We start from the raw sequence: 18,399 nt of genomic DNA on the forward strand, positions 1-18,399 counted from the left end.
TTATAGCTATTACTCTTTTACTATTGTTTAATTGATGAGCAGTGGTTGGACTTACAGTAAACAACAGAGTGTAGTCCAAAACTGTAATTACATGGGATAAATTTCTTACACATTTTTATTTGTTATGGCCTAAAAACAAGAGCAGATAGAGAATTAGGAGGGGGAAAAATCCTTTAAATTTACAAGTTTTGTATGAATGGTAACAGAAAATGAGTTTATCTGAACTCTGATACAACTGAGAATTAAAATGCCAAACAATAAGAAATATTTCATATGGACAGTGCTAGATGGAAGAACTGAATGAAGATAAGCAGAATTTTTTTTTATAAAAAGATTTATTAAAAATAAGTTCTTTGACGAGAAAAAGTGTGGCATGTATATACATTAAATTGTCAGAAACTTTATGGAGCTTATAATACAATGTATTCATTTTGTTGGTGTTTTCTTTTTTTTTTTTTGAATATGTCATGCTTACTGGAACTTAACAACATTAAGGGAAGAGAAAAACACCGAGCACACAACCATTACAGGCAAAATCTTCAAACTGAGGAGTACTTGTAAAGATGACACTTGGTGATCAGCATGATACAATTGTTAAACACAGACAAAACAAGGTTTTTATGAACGTGGTTTTCTGTTGATACAGTTTAATTGAGGGCTGCAAGCTTCTGATTAGTTCATTCCTACTGTGAGTTAACAGATATTAGCAAATGGTTGTATTCTATAAAGGTAGAAGTATTTTGGGGAGAACAAAATACTGCCAAAAGCCACAAACAAATGCATCTTTTCCAGCTCTATTGCAGCAGGTATCAAAGATTTCTTCTTAGGAAGAGAATTACACAATTGCTGGTTTTCTTCTTTAAGTCCCCACATCTCTGACAGCCAGAACCACAAAAATAGTTTTTCTTAAAATTATTTTATTTTACAAGAGTATCTTGCACAAAAAGTGACAGGACAAACTAACACTCGATTCTGCATGCTCCAGATGACCTCAGATTCTCATACACAGATGTCACATTTCGAACAATATCCTTTGAGTCAAGTCTTCTGAAATTCCCTATTTTTTAGAGCGTATATACAGCTAGCCGAGAACAGCTGTATTACAAAATGTCTACCTATCCTCACAGCTGAATTCACTCCAGTCTCAGATGTCTGCAGGGCTTACACCTTTAGATCCTTGTAGCAGCCTCGTTAGTCCCAGAGTTTAATAAGACCATCCCAGCCGCATGTAATTACTTTGGATGTTTCGTGTGGATGCCAGACTGCACCAATACAGACTTTATCATGTGCTTTTACTCTGCTGTAGAGTTTTGTTGTCTTCCAGTCCCAGATGTTAAGTTTTCCATCTGCATCTCCAGATATCACATAGCTGTATTAAAGGGATTAAAATAAAAGGTGCATTAAGTGCAAAGACTGCTGGTATTTTAACAGTTTACATTGAGCAATGGAATAGAGCTTTGCCCAGCGAGCTTCCCATCTGACAGTCTGAAAACATATCTGCCAGAGAATTAGCATTCATGCTGTGCTCTAAAGCACACAAGTCCTGCAGAAGGTGATTCATCAGCTGCGAGGTAAACGTGCTAAGCAACGTGATTATACCATACACAGTGTTACTGGAACTGAAGAGAAAACATCGGGCAAAGATAAAGAGCTAGAAGTTTATCTGCAAGTTACAGACACTTTTCTTCACTATTTCCTCCAGGTTTGCTGAGGTTATTCTCCTGTTTTTATAGTAATGAATACCTTACGTACATACAATGATAAATGTATCGGCATATTCCTGAGCAAACAGGATGAAGAAAAGATAGTTCTCTGAACAAGTCAGGATTCACCACAGCAGACCCACAAATTAGAAAAAGTGAGTACGTCTGAATCCCAGGTATTCTAGACAAATGCATATTGCAGGAATAAAGCCTTAAGGTTTCTCGGAAGACTTTGCAGCTAGTCTACAGTAAAGAGATTGAAGCAAGTCATATGTGGAAGCCTCTTGTGCTGCACCAGGTCTGGACAAAACAAGGGGAATCTCCGGATGCTCTGACACAGAAACATAAGCCATCGCTGCAGAATGGGGAATCTGGAATACACTGACTGTTTTCTACTGTTGTTTGGACCAACTGTTGAGTATAACTTAGTCTAATTAAGCCACAAGAGCAAACTTTCCATTCTGCTGCTTGGCTAGTAAGCCGTCTGATGCTGGGTTAATTGAATGGCTGTGCATCAATCAATGTTGCAGAGGATTCAAAAATCAATCTGTCTGTGCTAGCAAATTTACAATGAAACTCTTTCCCACAAAACTCACCTCATATCAGGTGAAAAATCCACTTGACAAGCGTAGCCAGCTACCATGTGACCTTTGAAGATTTTCTTTTTGTTTAATCTGAATCTGTTCTGAGCTCCAAAAATCAGAATTTGGTTATCCATTGACTGGCAAGCCAACCATTTCCCTATAAATGCAATAAAAAAAGATATCAGAGTGCCATGTGTGAAAAAACAGACTTGGCTGAAAAGTTTGAGACACATAACTTTTCCTGAACTATATTAATCCAGATTTTTATTATGCATCAGTATCAGCTTCTACCTAGAACCTTATTTCTGCCCTTTATAACTGCCACAAGAGGCAGAACCTTATGCTTGGCAGGAATTGGGAAGCCTATGCCCACAAAAACCCCTCAGAACTGTAAAAAAGCCCTGCCTGTTATAACAATATGCTGCATTAACCCCACTGACTTACTGACCTGTTGTTAAGCTGCTGAGTAAACTTGCTGGTGCACACATTCTAAACACTCAATCAAGTAATTCAGATGAGGAGAAAAAAACATCTAGCTGCAATCTGTTTGATTACCTCCTTTGTGGGTACTCTAAGATGATCGCCTCTTATTTTTCTTTATGAGAAAAGCAGGTCTAAGGTGGACTTGGGAGTTTGAAAATCCTTAAGTTTTTGGAATCACTTCATATTCTGTGTCTTAACCGAATATAATTTACTGAAGACATTTAAGAGAAAAAAAGAAGAGGGTTTTCTAATCTTAACTCTGTTTCGCTCTGCTTCTTGGCAGCGCCATTAACTCCTGCCTGAGAATCCAATGAAGATGATGCACTACAGAACAGCACAGAACAGAGACTTCTGTCCTGAACTCTTTATATCATCACTGTCTTCACAGTGTCCTATTTGAACAGCAATAACAAAATGTGCTGACTTATCTGTATATCTGATCCAGCTACTATCTTGGAATTAGAGGTTTTTCTTAAGACTCCCAAAGAAATAAACAGCATGTGTACCCCAAACGTGTTATTCTCTTCTACTTTTTAAAGGTCTGTTTCCATCTCCTGCACCCTTCAGAAGGAAACGTGTCCCTGCTAATGGCAGGGGGGTTGGAATTAGATGATCTTTAAGGTCCCTTCCAACCCAAACCATTCTGTGATTCTAAGAAATTGAAAGTTTTCTTCTGTAAAATTTTCTATTTAATTTTCTTTAAAGGACTCATTTAACTCCAAAATGATGCACTATGTCTCTGGCACAATCTGTAGTGTAATTATTCTGAAAGCCCTTGATCTGTGTGATGTTGGACTACTGTAGGTCAAGATAATATTAATTAATGAGATATCTTGAGCTGAAGAAATGACCCTACTTCGTTCCTAACATCATTTACTGTCTCACCACAGAAATCAAATACTCAAATGATCAATCAGGAACAAGAATGAGAAATCTGGTAAACACAAAGTTTCATACAAATGTGGAAGAATGAGATGATCTGAAAACTGGATCAGAATACAGCAAGTTGTGCCACCTCAGAAATATGGGTTGAAATAGCCCGGCTTGGGAAGCTAACATTTTAAAGATGTAGCGTTCTTTCTCCAGAATCTTCCTTTCTGTATTAAAACTCTACTTCAATTATTAAGGATAAAATATTTACACTGCAAAGCAAATGTAATTTGATGCTGATAGCTGGCTGAAAATGCTAGCTGTGCAACAAGTTCGTCAGCCACTGCTCATCAAATGAGACTGTTAACTGTAAATCCAGTAACACTTCAATAACGTTGGCAATAAAGCTATTTAATTTTGGCAAAAACACATAAAGAGATTTTGTCCTATTAAAAAGATTTTTCACTTCTTACTGAAGGCACTAACCCTTTATCCTCCTTCAGTTTGATTCTCATAGAAGAATATAAACACCAGTGAAACGTTAACATACAGGAACACTGAGATAATTTAGAATTTCTCTTGTGCAAGTGTTATTTGGGCTATATTCAGAAGAGAAAGCAACAAACAGCATTAACAGGAACATGTACATCATCACTCTTTGCTTTATCAGTAGCACCACAGGGACTGATGAACTTGCTTAGTAGTTTGCAGCCACCGTCAATTACCACCATTGTTTCTCTTAACATTTTAAATATTGCAAAGAACACATTATAGCTCTACAGAAAAAAAGGAGAGTCCTTTTACTCTGGATGGTCCAAATTTAAATCAACGGTTATCCTGGTATAACCCCTCATTTTGACATACTTGGTCTTCTCAGAACATTTAAATCAAAACCTTATTCAGTCCAATCTTGGAATAGATGTATACACACTCCTTTGGGAAGGTAGGGTTGTGTGGGGCCGCGGGGAAGTGCAGCATGGCAAACTTACAGATCCAATCAGTAAGACATGCCTATGTAAGCTGCCTAAGAAGGCAGTAAAGTGTTAACCTACCATTTGGAGACAAAGTCACGGCTGGCATCGAATGCATACTTGGCTCAGCAATGTACTTGAAGTCTACAGGAATGTCCCTGCAAAAGGAAGAAGTATGTGTTTTATGAAGACGTGGAGACACTCCAAAGGGCTGCCTCGAGTCAGATGATTTACTCAGCCACTGAATCACGGAGAACGTAGTGGTGCTGTCCACAGCAAGGATGTGGAAAAGGGCAAAATTACAAATGCCCACCCAGAGAACTCCAGTTGTGGAACCATTTATGGGATAATCTCTCATAGCATGAATTAACTCCAAACCAAGTGACCCACACTCTACCGCACAATCCTGATTCCAACTGTTAAACTTTAACACAAAGATACTCGATTGCCTCCATTTTAACTGAAACTCTTGCCAACTGCTTATGTAGGTAACAAGAATAGACTGATAGACGCATGTATCTCACTGGAATGTCTTAAGGACTTGAGTTTTAACTATAATGAGTCTTTTTCACTTCTCTCTGACAGTGACCTTTTCCTCCTGATTTCCCCAAATGGGATGCCAACTCCTCAGTCTCAATTCCCTACAGGACTGTGCCAGTATATGTTAAGAATATACCCTGTTCTGTACAAAGGCACGTGGAACATCGTAAAAAAACTCTACAGTCTAATCCTTACTCCTCAGAATAGCCATTTGGTTTTCACTATATAAAGTGAGTTATTAATGAGCTGTGCATATCCACAGCGTTCCTCACACCCTACGCTGGAAGGCTGGTAGAAAGGGAAGACGTGCACACAGCTTCCTCCTTAAACAATGAGATCTCCAGCAGAAAGAAGATTTGATTAGTGTATTCATTAGAAGACGTGCAAAATGTTCTGTAGCAACACCAATTAATACAAAGGGGATGGTTCTAGCCTCAGTGTCTACAATTGACACAGTAGAAAGTCTGCTTAGGACACTGTCAGGGCAGAGAGCGTGGATGGCTGCCTTGTACTCACTGACCGAGCCTTGCTGGATGGCAGTACGGTCAGGGGAAATGCTAACAGCATTAGCAAGGTAATTACAGTTCTAGTTTATCGGGGAGTAAGTTATTTCCCGTCCTCTTGCGTTAAGCAACGTGCACATGGGCAGCAGGGTGCGAAGCTGCCCTGTTGTCAGGAAGCAACACCAGTACTCCTGTAAGGTAAATAAATGTAAGATCATTTACCCCTCAGCATCAGAGGAGGGGGAGCCCACTGTAGAGAAGAGCATGTGCAGGGGTAACTACCTCCCTAGTGCGTGAACCTAAGCCTACTGTGGGACAGCAGATCTCTAAAGGATTAACGACATGTTCTCAATCTCTGAGCAACATGACAGCGCAGGAAGTGCAGCACCTCGTGCCGCATCTTGCCCTTTTGTGGGAATACCCAGACGCCTTCAAATCCCTCCTGGAACAGGACACGAAGCCATCACTGCAGCAAGGCCAGATCCTGTCCAGCTCCTAACATCCAGCACCCCCCAGCCCACCAGGCACCTGGAGTCCTCAGCTCTAGGTAAAAGCAATCCTATCAGAAGCCACATTTAAAAAATCTTTTTTTAAAATAAAATCACAGAAGATACATCTCCAATGCTGAATGCTACCGCAGTGAGAAGTTTAGATGCAGTGTAGGTTTTCCACCTTCTCTCCCTTTACAAATGAATGCAGGCTAATCTACTAGAATTTATTCACGACAGACCTGTTTTATGTTGAAAACTAGCAGACACAGTAAGGACAGGTGCAGAATACAATGCCTTAGACTGTTAAGATAAAAAGAGACATTTATGTTTCCCCATTTGCTTCCAGTCAAATTGCTAAATAAGTAGTAATATCAGCCCGCTCCGCACATGCCCTCCTCACTTGAAATAAAACAAAAATTAAAAAATTACTGAAAAAGATACTGTTATGGTTGGCTGACCTAAAAAATCATGCGATACATTGTTTGTTCAAATTTTTAAATTTAAGGATCTTCAAATCCTTATATATTTTTCCCCACTTCATAACATTCTAAAGGCTGAAAATGTTTAAATATCAAAAGTAGCTTCTGTCTGTCAGGATCTAGAAACATGATAATCTGGGGCTCTCATACCACTTCTTCCCCAAGCAGGAGAGAGAAAATGCCTTTCAAAGAATAAAAAAATCCACAAAAGCAAAACAACCCCCTTCTGGGATCTGTACATCATGAAGAGCTCTCTCAGGAGACTACAGCATCTTTACAAGGAATTATGGAGTGAAAAGCCCTGCTGGGGGGTATAGCTTTCTAGACGTGACAAGCCTCCCAAGCCTGGCAAAATAAGCACTAAGCTACTGCTGTACTGCTCTTGCTTTGCTAGCTGAGTCGAAGGTAAAAGGAAATAAAAGCTTCCAAGGTCAGTTGCCTGAATTATTTCACTGTTTATCCAAGTAGGGTCAGAAGCATGGGAAGCAGACAAGACAAAATATTTTACATTTCAAAAAGAGAACACAGAATATAATACCCATGTTTTAACTTTAACTTCGCTGCTGTGAAGGTACAATCAAATGAAAAGTAAAAGCAGGCAAATGTTAAAGTACTCCTGTCAGGACTCCTGAACACCCACCTTGGTCTGAAAGCCTGTCCTGTGTTTGCAGGCTGAACTTTCAGCAGCCGGGCAACTACAATTCAGTGCATGCTACCAGTGGCATCTACGTGCGTGCCACAAACTCCTGGGGAAAGGGGATTTAGAGTCTCAGGGGAGAAGTTGCTGACTGTGATGAAGTCTGACATGACATCCCATTACCGGCTCTGGCCAAGCCGAAGCGTGTACAAAACAGACTACAAAATTCCTCTAGACAACTGAGACTAAGCAATTAAACCAGCTTTAATTACTGGCTTTTAAGGCCATACTCGGGTCAAAATTACTTTGAAGGCTGCTTTGTTTCTGTAGAATATTGAAGAAATTCTGGGCTGAGGAACGCGAAGAAATGCATCAAAATGTGCAGTAAGCACGTCACCCGAAGCTTAGGAATAACTGTCCTTATGAACTTAAGGAAAAAAAGGATTTGAGGTGCAGCACAGAATAGTTTGACGTGGAATTTTTCAAACTCCAAATCTGATATGCTGAATAGACCGGCTTAGTTTCAATGTGTTGTGAAAATCTGGATATTGGAGTCAAGTATGTCTGCAGACCAATAACCGTGTATCATAGCACGTTATGGACAAATGTTTTTTCAAGTTGTCGCTAGGAACACAGCACTGCATTCGCTTTTATAAACTAAAAAAATTCCCAACAACTGAATCACAGAATACTGTCTACTGTTGACAATTCCTCCCTGTTATCTGAACAAGGACGCTCTTTCTTCATTGTACAGGAAGCTCAGTACATATTTTTTTCTCCACCAGGAAAAAACTTCTGCTACTGGAACAATCAGGTTGTGATGTTCCCATACCAGAACCTTTCTGCCTTTCCTGCTCTTCCCCACGGAGTGACTAAATCCACCCACTTCGCTATTTATTTCAGCCATCAACACAAAGCTCAGAGAAGAAGGGCAATCCAATCTCAAGGAAGTAACAGATTTGTGCAAGTGAGATCCTCCTCCTACTCACAGAGAGGAGACATTCCCTAGCAGATATGATACTGTAAAGATTTTTTTCTTTAAGGAGCTCAGTAAAGGGTCTAATCATGAAAAGCTGAGCAGGGGCTCTCGGAAAAAACATCTGCTGACAGTATTCTGTGTCTAGCCTAATCCCAGGTTCCCAGACTTTGGTCATTACCACCACTGCTACTGGTAATGGTAGCAGGTCACAGACACTCTGTGGGTTTTGCTGGCTGCTTGGGTAACATTTAAATATTACAGACTAGAGTCTCTTGACTAGATTTAAAAATAAATAAAAAAAGGTGGGAAGGAACCGATTAGTCACAGAGATGTCAAACTAATGTCTGTATTGTGCAACAGCTTTTCATGTGTGAACAGCAAAATGAAATGGATATGTAGAGATACGGAATTAATAATTTCCAAAAGAGGTTTGAAGTCCTAGAGAAATCTTCAAGTCCTAAACAGAAAGTCTTAAGACCTAGAACATCGTGGAAAACATTTTAGAAATAGGAGAGGTTTGTTTTCTCCCCAGAGATGTTAAAAATTGGAAGTCATTGAAAATGATGTTTCACGTGGGTTTTCTTGGATAGAGTCATTTTTCCTGTCACCTGTTGTATTCACACTGTGTGTATCGATGATTGCCCAAAAAGCAGACTACCAGAAAAACAGAAATGAAGCTAACTAAGATAGTTATTTCATGTATTGGTCAAATATTAAATAATATTATAATGTATCCAAGTTCAAAGCATTTGAAAACTATACACACTAACATAACATAGCAAGCTTTTCTTTAAAAGGCTATTTTAAGGGCTAATACACCCTTGGGGAATGGAGAGAGAACAGAGATCACTAATAGAGTGCAGCATGCTTCAGGCAGATAAGGCTGTCTTGTGCTTTCTTTGGAGGAAGGGAAATCTATGAAATCTCTTGAGCATTAAGCCAGAATAGGTTCGTTAGTATTCAGCTATGGGATAGGAAGCAACTAGTTTTAAATGATCAGAATATTTTTTTTTAGAGATCTTAATAAGATACAACATTAAAAATACATTATTAATAATTAATGCTAATAATAAACATAGCCTGATGCCCTTATAAAATTGACACCAATAAAACGGAGACTATTTAAGACATTTCACTTTACAGACTTTAAAAACAGTTTTCAAATACTGCAGTACAGTAGGGCAGTAAGCTAGGGACAATAATTCACTATTAAACATTAATAATGTCTAGACATTGTAAGTATTATACTTAGATTATACTTAGATTTTGGAAGGAATGTTTTCTTCTTCTGGACAAAATTGTTTAAGAACTAGGACCCACACTAGACCGAGTGGCAGAACAAAGAAATATGCAGACTATATGCCCAACTTCAACAGTATCAGAAATTTGCAACAATATCTGAGATCATTCTGGTTTTACTTTCTTGTGAAAGATTTTCTAAAATTGTTTATATAATTATGTAGTAGTTAAATTCATCTCTTCCTCATTTAGCTAGGATGAGGAAGTGTACTGAGTTCTATGTGCTATGTATACCTGTGGGAATAAACTACCTTATCAGTTTGCTTACAATATACTTTATGTTAAAAAGAAAGCACAGTATTTTAAAAACTTACCATTCCCAGACTCTTAAACTCTTGTCATCAGATGTACTCACAAACCTTCTATTTTCATCCACAAATACAATGGTGTTGACAGCTCCCAAATGCCTATCATACTCCTGCACAATCTCACCACTCCGAATATCCCACTACAATTAAAGAAGTCAGAATAAGACTTTTTTTTTCTTTTTACACTAAATATCAGACTTAAAAAAATATTATTTCAAATTTTGAAATAATTTCAGGTAAGAAGGCAAATCCTCTAGCAACAATCTTTGAAAGTCTAGCAAAAAGAAAGAAAAAGACAAGGAAATATTTAATAACTGGTTGAGAAATTCTAGTTGTATCAGAAAATCCAAGTAAAACTAACCATTTCTCGAGCTGTAGGTGGAGCGTTTAAGACAGAATCAGAAGAAAGTGAGGTATTAAGCAGACATACCTGCACAATTTTCTTGTCCGACATTCCTGCAACAAAGAGGTTTTGTTTATCTTCATCAGGATTGAACTTGACACAATAAGGAACCTTCCTGTTTGTGAATCTTGAAATGCATTGTCCTGAAACAGACAAACCATACACATTGGGTCAAGAGGGAAGTTCTAAGGGCTGATGAGTTCATTACAGGTATTGATAAAGAGACATTCATTCTACTTTTACCTCACTAACAGCAGAAAACACCTTTTGTAAAGGCCCTGAGAGGATCAGAGGGTAGAATTTACCCTACACTTTAGTTAGGCATTCTTTCATGTGTTTGTAAGCATGCATCTGCAAAAAGACATACAAACACACTCACCCATACCATCACTACAGCTTTCCAAACAACGTAATTGCTCTTCAGCCTACATATCATCAGGACATAATCAAGGACATCAGGACTAGTCAAGACATCACAGGCTGACCAGCGTCTTTGCAAAGCATCACCTGACTAGTATCCAAGTTATCACCAACAAAAGACTTGAACTCAGGCAAGAATTCCTTACTGCCACGACTAAAAAGGGTAACAGTAATCCAGCTAGAAAACAAACCACTGACCTCCTCTCTCAGCCTCAGCCATAAATATCCTGACTGTGCATTAATCGTAACTCCCAGGAGCCTGTTTTAGTTCAAAAGCACAATCCTTTTTTTTTTTTTTTTTTTTTTTTTTTTTTTTTTTAGGTGGTCCACATAACTGAGCTCTGACCCAAGACTGGAGGATCTGACCTACCTTCTGGCTGCCACCTGTATGAGACTTGTGCCACTGCTAACCAAGGAAGCCAACATTTTTTTTCAAATATGGAAACTTCCTTACTTTCAAACACCCTTAGTTTAAAAGAATACTGACAAAATTTACTTTGAATCTTTTTAACTGAAGAAACTATTTGCAGCAGAATGTGACAGAGCATCTTCCAGCCAGTTCTGTGAAAGCATCACACCTATCCCTTCACTTCCTAAACCAGCAGCTTGATTTCTCCTGTCGATTCCTATTCAGAATGCTCTTCATGTTCAGGTTAGCTGAAAGATCAAGTGAAATAATTCTTCTAAATTGAATTTAGGTTTAAAGTGCAATTTCATTACTTAAGTTGTGCCTGTAAACATAAACATGCAATTAATTGATGTAGTAAAAACGTTTTACAACCTGACTGACAATATGTCTTGGTATTTACCACAGTGCCATGTAACAGTGTGTAGAATTATAAGCCTACCTGTTTCAGTGTCCCAGAGTTTAATATAGCGGTCATATGCAGCACTAAGAAACCGAGTGCCAGCATTATTAAAACAGATGTCTCGAACAGCTTTACCATGTCCTGCAGAAAAGATGTAATAAACTTTTAGTCATTCATGCTCAGAATTAATTTTTTTTTGGAGGAAAACATTCCAGTTAACTGCTACCATCTTCAGCAAAGCAAGAAGAACAAGGAAATTGCTTGAAATTCTTCATGAGCGCTAGTAAACCTAGTTTCAGCACAGTGATTCATTCAAGTGGCAAAGAACAAGCAACTCCTAAAGACTGATGATTATTTAAAAAAACAAAACAAAACCACAACTAAAGCACTGGAGAGAGAAACAACAGCACTGCACAGAAACATGCACTGTGCATCATTCATAAATTGATATGCAAGCAAGATTTTAAGTACTATTGGGTTCAAAGACTGTTCTGATCAGTTAAGAGCTGCAAGAGAAGTTTAAAACATTGTAATAAACGACAACATCTAAGGAAAAAAAAGAAGGACAAACACCACAAGAGATGCATTTAAAGGAGAAATGTTTAAAATGAAAAAATCAAGTATGAAACATGGAAAATATTAGATTAGAAAATTAAGAACGCTTTCATCTGGTGTTAACCTTGCTACTCCTCAGCCCAATACTTTCAGTTGAGAATCGAACCAGACTTGAAGCCTTTCATTAAAATGTTGGCACTGGAACTATACACATTAAAAATATCTAATATATAGCTATATGTGATCATACAAATACATATAGCTATACATATTTACATTACATATAAATAATATTATATATAATATTTATATACATATAAAACAGCAAGGAAATTTTCATAAATACTAAAATAGTAAGCAAATCAGGTTGATAATACGGACTTTTGGAGAAAAACAGTCAAACCGTTCAGAAAGAGTAGTCTATTGATAGAGAACCCTTTTTGAGCACTCCTCTGCCACACTGCTGTCATTACGGTATCAGATAAAAAGACTTTTTTGTTGTTATTCAACATATATTCACTCAAGCAGTGTTCTAGAAATGTTCCCATCTCAAAAGGGGAATGAGCTGCTTTTGTTCTGTATTCAACGCTGCTATGAAGTTTGTATTTTTCTCTCTCAACCATCTGCTTTAAAAAGCACCTGTTACATGAACAAAGACTGCACCTGAACTAGGGGAAAAAAAAAAAAAAAAAACCAAAGACACAAAAACCTCTCATGCTTTTGCACTAGAAACTGAGTACATAAGAGATTACGTAGTTAAGGAAAGATGCCCTCCCTGCATAAATACAGAGGGCGGCTGTTCTCACTATGAAGACAGGGAAATTCCATTTCATAATTTTGGCTTTGGAAAGGAGTATTGCCTGGAATAAGGCCAAAGGTTCGCTAAAAACTTGTACTTTTAAAAATTCTTATTGTCAACATTACACTGAGTACCATTTACCTTGGATGCCTCCAGATCTTTTCTAAGATAAAGTAATAAACTAACCTAAATCATGTCCTTCCATGTAGTTGTTTTTTATATATATATATATACACATACATACACACACACATTAAGAACTCAGTTTAAAAAAAATGTTATTACCAATAAACGTTCGTAGACATCTTCGATCACCGTATACTTCCCATAGCTTGAAAGGAAAAAAAGGATGGGGGAGAAAGTATGTCAATTGTTAAAAAAAAGATGCTGAAATTAAGTGCAAATATATATGACAACATATTTTAAGAAATTAATTACAAACATAAGACATCAACTGATTAATGACAACTACCTATGCAGGAATTCACAAGAATGCTGTCATCTTCTTATTAGCAAAAAAAGGTCTTAAAATAATTACAAAAACATACCAAATTTAAACTTTAAAATCCTTAAGATTTTACTAGTCAAAAAAAAAAAATCAATTTTCTAATATGACATATCATGGACTAAAACTACATTAGTTCAAAGCCACAAATGCTTCAGTAAACCACTTCAGCATAAGCCTATTTCTAGCTGTAAAGCTAAGCTTCATAGAAAATTAATTACAATGATGGCAAGGACAATAACCTAAACAACTTGTGACCTTCTAAATGCTATTAGTAAATGATTAACACTGTTCTAACACCCACGTCATCTTGTGTATTATTCTTTGTTCCAGAGAACTTGTAATCTAAAAATCAAGTGAGAAAATAAAAGTAACAAACAAAAAAGAAATGGTCCTTGGTAGAATTACCTAGTGTTTACGTACTCTAAATGCAGGGTCTGTATTCAATGATGGTATAAAATACATAAATAAAAATTAAAAAATAACTCACCTTAATTTTGCAATCCATAGAGCAAGACAACAGCATATGCCCAGACAGAGGAAACAACCTAACTGCACTGACACCCTGTAAATAAGGACAATTTAACAGTAAGCAGAGCATGTAGATATTTCCTCAGTTCACTTGCCCTCTTTCCTTTTGTAGGCAAAAAGTTAAACTGCACCTTGCAAAGAAATAACCTAACATTCCATTTTAAAAACAGCAGTGCATTTTGAACATTGTTATTAGCACCAAACTGATTCAGTTCAACAGCTGCACATACACCCTCCTTCAGCATTCACACCGTTACTGTGGTAATCACAGCAAAGAAATACAAGTTGTGGCTGAGGGTAACAGCTTTGAACACACACTTCCTTCTATCTTTTGGCTGCCATTAAGGTGCTGTCCATTGCAGCACAATATATTCCCAGAAGGAATACTGAATATTAGAGACAAAAGAAGCAGCAAGTTGAGTATAGGCTTTTATGAACCTGACCAGTGAAATGCTTTTAATATTAGAAGTATGTATATAGTTACAGGCTCTGGCAATAAGAAACTGTATACGTGACGTAACAACAAATAAAACTGATAAGTTAAAAAACATATTTGGAAATCTTGTAATGCTGATGCATTATAATCACAAAACCTATTTTCTTAAGTTTAATATGAAATAATTCTTAAGCACTTACTCTACAAACGCATTTTCAACGATCTCTAGAATTAGCCTTCCTCTTATGCACGATAGTTTTGAAAATAACTCCAAATCCCACAGAGGTGAATGAAGACTATTAGTCCCTTTAAAGGATGTCAGAAAGTCACTATGTTCATGTAAAAGTATATGGAGGTATCAGAAACAATCACATCTGACCATGCAAACATCTTGCATGGGGCGTACAATGCCATGAGCTACGTGCCATAAATGAGAAAAATATTCCTTCCTTCTACTGATACTTCAGTTTTATAGAAGTTACTAGCTTCAGACACAAATGAAGTTTTTCTCAAATAAAAATAAAAAAGTACACTCACAAACTTCCTACCTTTGTATGTCCAGACCATACATGGATTTGTTTCTTTGGAAGATAGCACTTCTCAGGTGGCACTGTAGAACGGAGATTAACTCCAACATCTTGAGGAACATGAAGGTAAGATCTCCCCTGATAGTCATACATTTCCTTAACTAAAAAGGTAAAGAGAGAAATCTGAGAATCCAATAGATTGTATTTTATGAGGTAATTATCTTAGAAAGACTCAACTACTACACATGGTTAAGGCTTTTCTCAACACAGCTGTTCTGCTCTGAACTGGGGGGGAAGAAAAGAAATCCACTTCATAGGACATGGATGTGGAAACTTATTTGACATCAGTTGGGCTCAAATTAAGTCTGAAACAAAGCAAACTGCTTGGGATCTGAAAATCTGAACATTAGAACAATCTAACCCCCTACAGATCTGACTCATTATCAAAACACAAGTGAGTTCCTCAGGCCGGTAATGGTCTGCTTACACTAACCCCACATAGATTAGAGTGTGCAGCTCTAAGCCTGGCATTTGCTTGCAATTTACATTCCAGCCAGCTCTGTGCTGCATCAGTCATGTCAACAGAATTGCAAACCAGAGAAAAAAAAAATCCATTTAGCCAATGTGAATGAATATTGGTCAACCAATACTGGTCAGCAGCCAACACCTGCTGTTGAACTAGATTTAACAGAAGAGATTGGACAGTCAGACATGCAGGGATGCATCGTGCTTGAAAGGATTATTTCAAAGTAGACTTGTGCTGGATAGTGATGACATTAAGCTGTGCACTGACTAAATCAATTTCTCAGTTTCTGGGATATTACTGTGGCAGTTTTGTTTGTATATGTGACCTCCTGCTCGGTATTAATGATTAAAGGTGTCTACAAAATGGCTTGGGGAAGGCTTGTGTTCAAGAAGATTAATGTTTATCTTGTAAGGACTTTCACTATGAAGCTTTAGAGACCAAGGAAAATTGGATACAAAGAGTTATTCTACAGGATGCTCAATGACTAAAATTTCAAGTTTACGTTTGTCACTATTCAACAAATATTGTCCTAACCTACTGCATATAAATACAATGAAGCACTAATATCACTGAAGTATCTCTCTCATCCACTCCCGTTTAATGCATATAAGAAGATGCTCCAGCTTGTGTGTAGGAACCTGGCTGCAGGAAGTGGCACACAAAAAGAGAGACTCAGTTTGGGCTAAATTTCTGTGCCAAGCAATGTAAGGCAGGGCTGTTTTGCATACAGGCAGTTGAAATAACAGTTTCCAAAAATCACTTAATTTTACTTACTTGACAATTTTCTTTGAAGATACCATATGCTATAGGGTAATTATTTCATACATAATTATTCATAGTATGACAGCAAGAGCCTTTACGTTAAGAAATGAGGAAGTACCGAGTCCAAGTGATTTTCTAAATTGCATGTAGGTGAGCCACAACTCAAAGCACTACTTGCTGATGAAAGTACTGAGACACAGAACTGCAGTAATTCTGAAGCTCAAACTAAGCCAAACTCATAACCTAATTTTTTTTTTGCTCTGTAAAATAAGAAAGATATATGAATGCCCAGTAACATGAAAAATGACTAAAACCAGTAGCCTGAAAGATGACATTTCTACGCTGCTCTTCACAGTATGAAGTGGAATTGGTCCAAGTTTATCTCTTTCTCTGTCCTTTATGCTTATGCCTCTGAGCGCTATTATCTCCAAAACAGAAACATCAAGGTGTCTCAGCAAAACTGCTGAGGCTGTCTGCCATCCTTACTAATTAACACAGCAGGCAAGAAAACACGGCGAGCAAGAAAATGAGAACAGGCAGGAAGATGCCATTACCATGTAATATAGTCTTCTCCTCTCCAGGTTTATCATCTTCCAGCTTTCCTCTCTTCTGCCTCTTAGCTGTTATTTCATCCAACTCTTTCTGTTCTTCCTGGAAAAATAAAACATGATCATGACTTTTAAAAATTTAAACATTCAGAATGACATAACAAATTCCAAAATTGCATTACTGTTTACTTACTACTTAAAACACATTTACTTGCTAAATGAGATCAGAAATTCTTCTAAGCCTCAATAAAGAGAATACTTCTATCAAAATCAGATTAATTTGAAAAGCTGTGTACACTGAACATAATTAAATAAAATCTTTTTATTTAAAGACTACAGCTAAGCATCACTGACTAAATGCGAAGGACATTTCTTGGTTGGAGGGTTAAGTAGCTGCTACCCCACCCCTTTTTTATTATTATTACAGTTTTACTTTCAGGTCTTTTTCAAGCTGCTCCTATTTATAAGCATCTTTTATCGGACTCTACACATGGCACATAAATACAATTCATTCTATTTTATTTCCAAACAGTCTTTCAAATAATTGAATGCAGAATATTCAGAACACCTTACTCAAACAAATCACCCGAAACATTTCTATTACCATGAAGCACAGCATGGATCTTCTGGTTGAGACAAACTACTAGTGCAGTTGGATCCCTATTAAAACCACCACGTTACGTATTATTACACCACAATGTACTAACAACTTGTATCTACTGAGTTAAAGTAGTACTTACTTCTGATGGCTTGGCTACTTCTTTTTCATCAACATACTTGGCCCATGGTCCCAGAAAACCATCAATGTTAGATGCATCATTCTCCTTGAATTTCTTCCTTTTTTCGATTTTCTTTTGTCCTGTTTCAAACACTGTTAAACCTGCAGAAAGAAACAATGCACTGCCTAGCTGCTAACACAGAATACAACACATCACAGCAGTCTAAAACAAAAAAATCACACTACCACCACCACCCCCTCCAATACACACAGGAAAACGGAAAACAGATTTTGGTGCCAAAGCATTGCTAACTTTTCTAATTATGAACACTGCTAGCTATGTACAGTAATGGAAGAGACACTTAAATTACTATTTAACCATACATGTTTCCTTGTGTTTTTAACAATAAGCCTGCAGACTGTACGAACACATCGGTATTCATACCATAAATAGTGCAGAGTTCAAAAAAGTAGAGTCCTAACAATTGGCTTCTGATCCCCCTACCCCTCTGTTTCAAATAAAAACCACAAGCAAGCAGGCCAAAACAAACAAAACCCAAAAATCTTCCCAAATCCAAATTACAACTGTGCATTTTAATGCAGAAAGAAAATAAATCACAGTCATCTATTTCCGAACACTAGCTAATTCCTTCCCATAAATGCTAGCTTATCACAAATACTGTGCCCTTGAACTTCATCTGTCAAAACCAGTGTGCAGTTTTCAAATAATGCTTTCCTACAGCATCAGTAGTACTCCTCTAGGGAAAGGGAAACAAAAAGATTTTTGTGTAAACAAAAGGAAAGAGGCAATGTAAAAGCTAAAATGGTCATATAGAAGAATGGTATATTAAAGTCACAAGGTTTCTCAAAATAATACTGCTGAAACTGTAGTTTCGAACGGATATGTTTTACTTCTGAAATTATTTAATCTTAGCAACTACATTGGACAGAGATGGCTATGTCAAAATAAGTCTATTTTCTTTTTCTTATTTTGGAAGGAAAGAGTGAAATAA

General features: G+C 37.2%; 1 protein-coding gene across 2 annotated transcripts in view; it reads right to left on the reverse strand.

Annotated features, from left to right (window-relative positions):
• Positions 1–440: 440 nt before the first annotated feature.
• Positions 441–18,399, reverse strand: part of CDC40 (cell division cycle 40) — a 38,630-nt gene continuing 20,671 nt past the window's right edge. For both annotated transcript variants that reach the window (XM_066994431.1, XM_048081107.2), the window contains exons 5-15: positions 17,409–17,548; positions 16,675–16,771; positions 14,854–14,993; positions 13,829–13,903; positions 13,119–13,164; positions 11,519–11,620; positions 10,278–10,393; positions 9,854–9,987; positions 4,693–4,769; positions 2,300–2,444; positions 441–1,369 (exon numbers count right to left, since the gene is read on the reverse strand). In XM_066994431.1, the coding sequence (XP_066850532.1) occupies positions 1,192–1,369; positions 2,300–2,444; positions 4,693–4,769; positions 9,854–9,987; positions 10,278–10,393; positions 11,519–11,620; positions 13,119–13,164; positions 13,829–13,903; positions 14,854–14,993; positions 16,675–16,771; positions 17,409–17,548 (1,250 nt within the window). In that variant the 3' untranslated portion in view covers positions 441–1,191. The remainder of the gene's footprint in view (positions 1,370–2,299; positions 2,445–4,692; positions 4,770–9,853; positions 9,988–10,277; positions 10,394–11,518; positions 11,621–13,118; positions 13,165–13,828; positions 13,904–14,853; positions 14,994–16,674; positions 16,772–17,408; positions 17,549–18,399) is intronic.

The sequence above is a fragment of the Anser cygnoides genome, chromosome 3 (genome assembly GCF_040182565.1).
Source record: "Anser cygnoides isolate HZ-2024a breed goose chromosome 3, Taihu_goose_T2T_genome, whole genome shotgun sequence".
NCBI classification, from domain to species: Eukaryota; Metazoa; Chordata; class Aves; order Anseriformes; family Anatidae; genus Anser; species Anser cygnoides.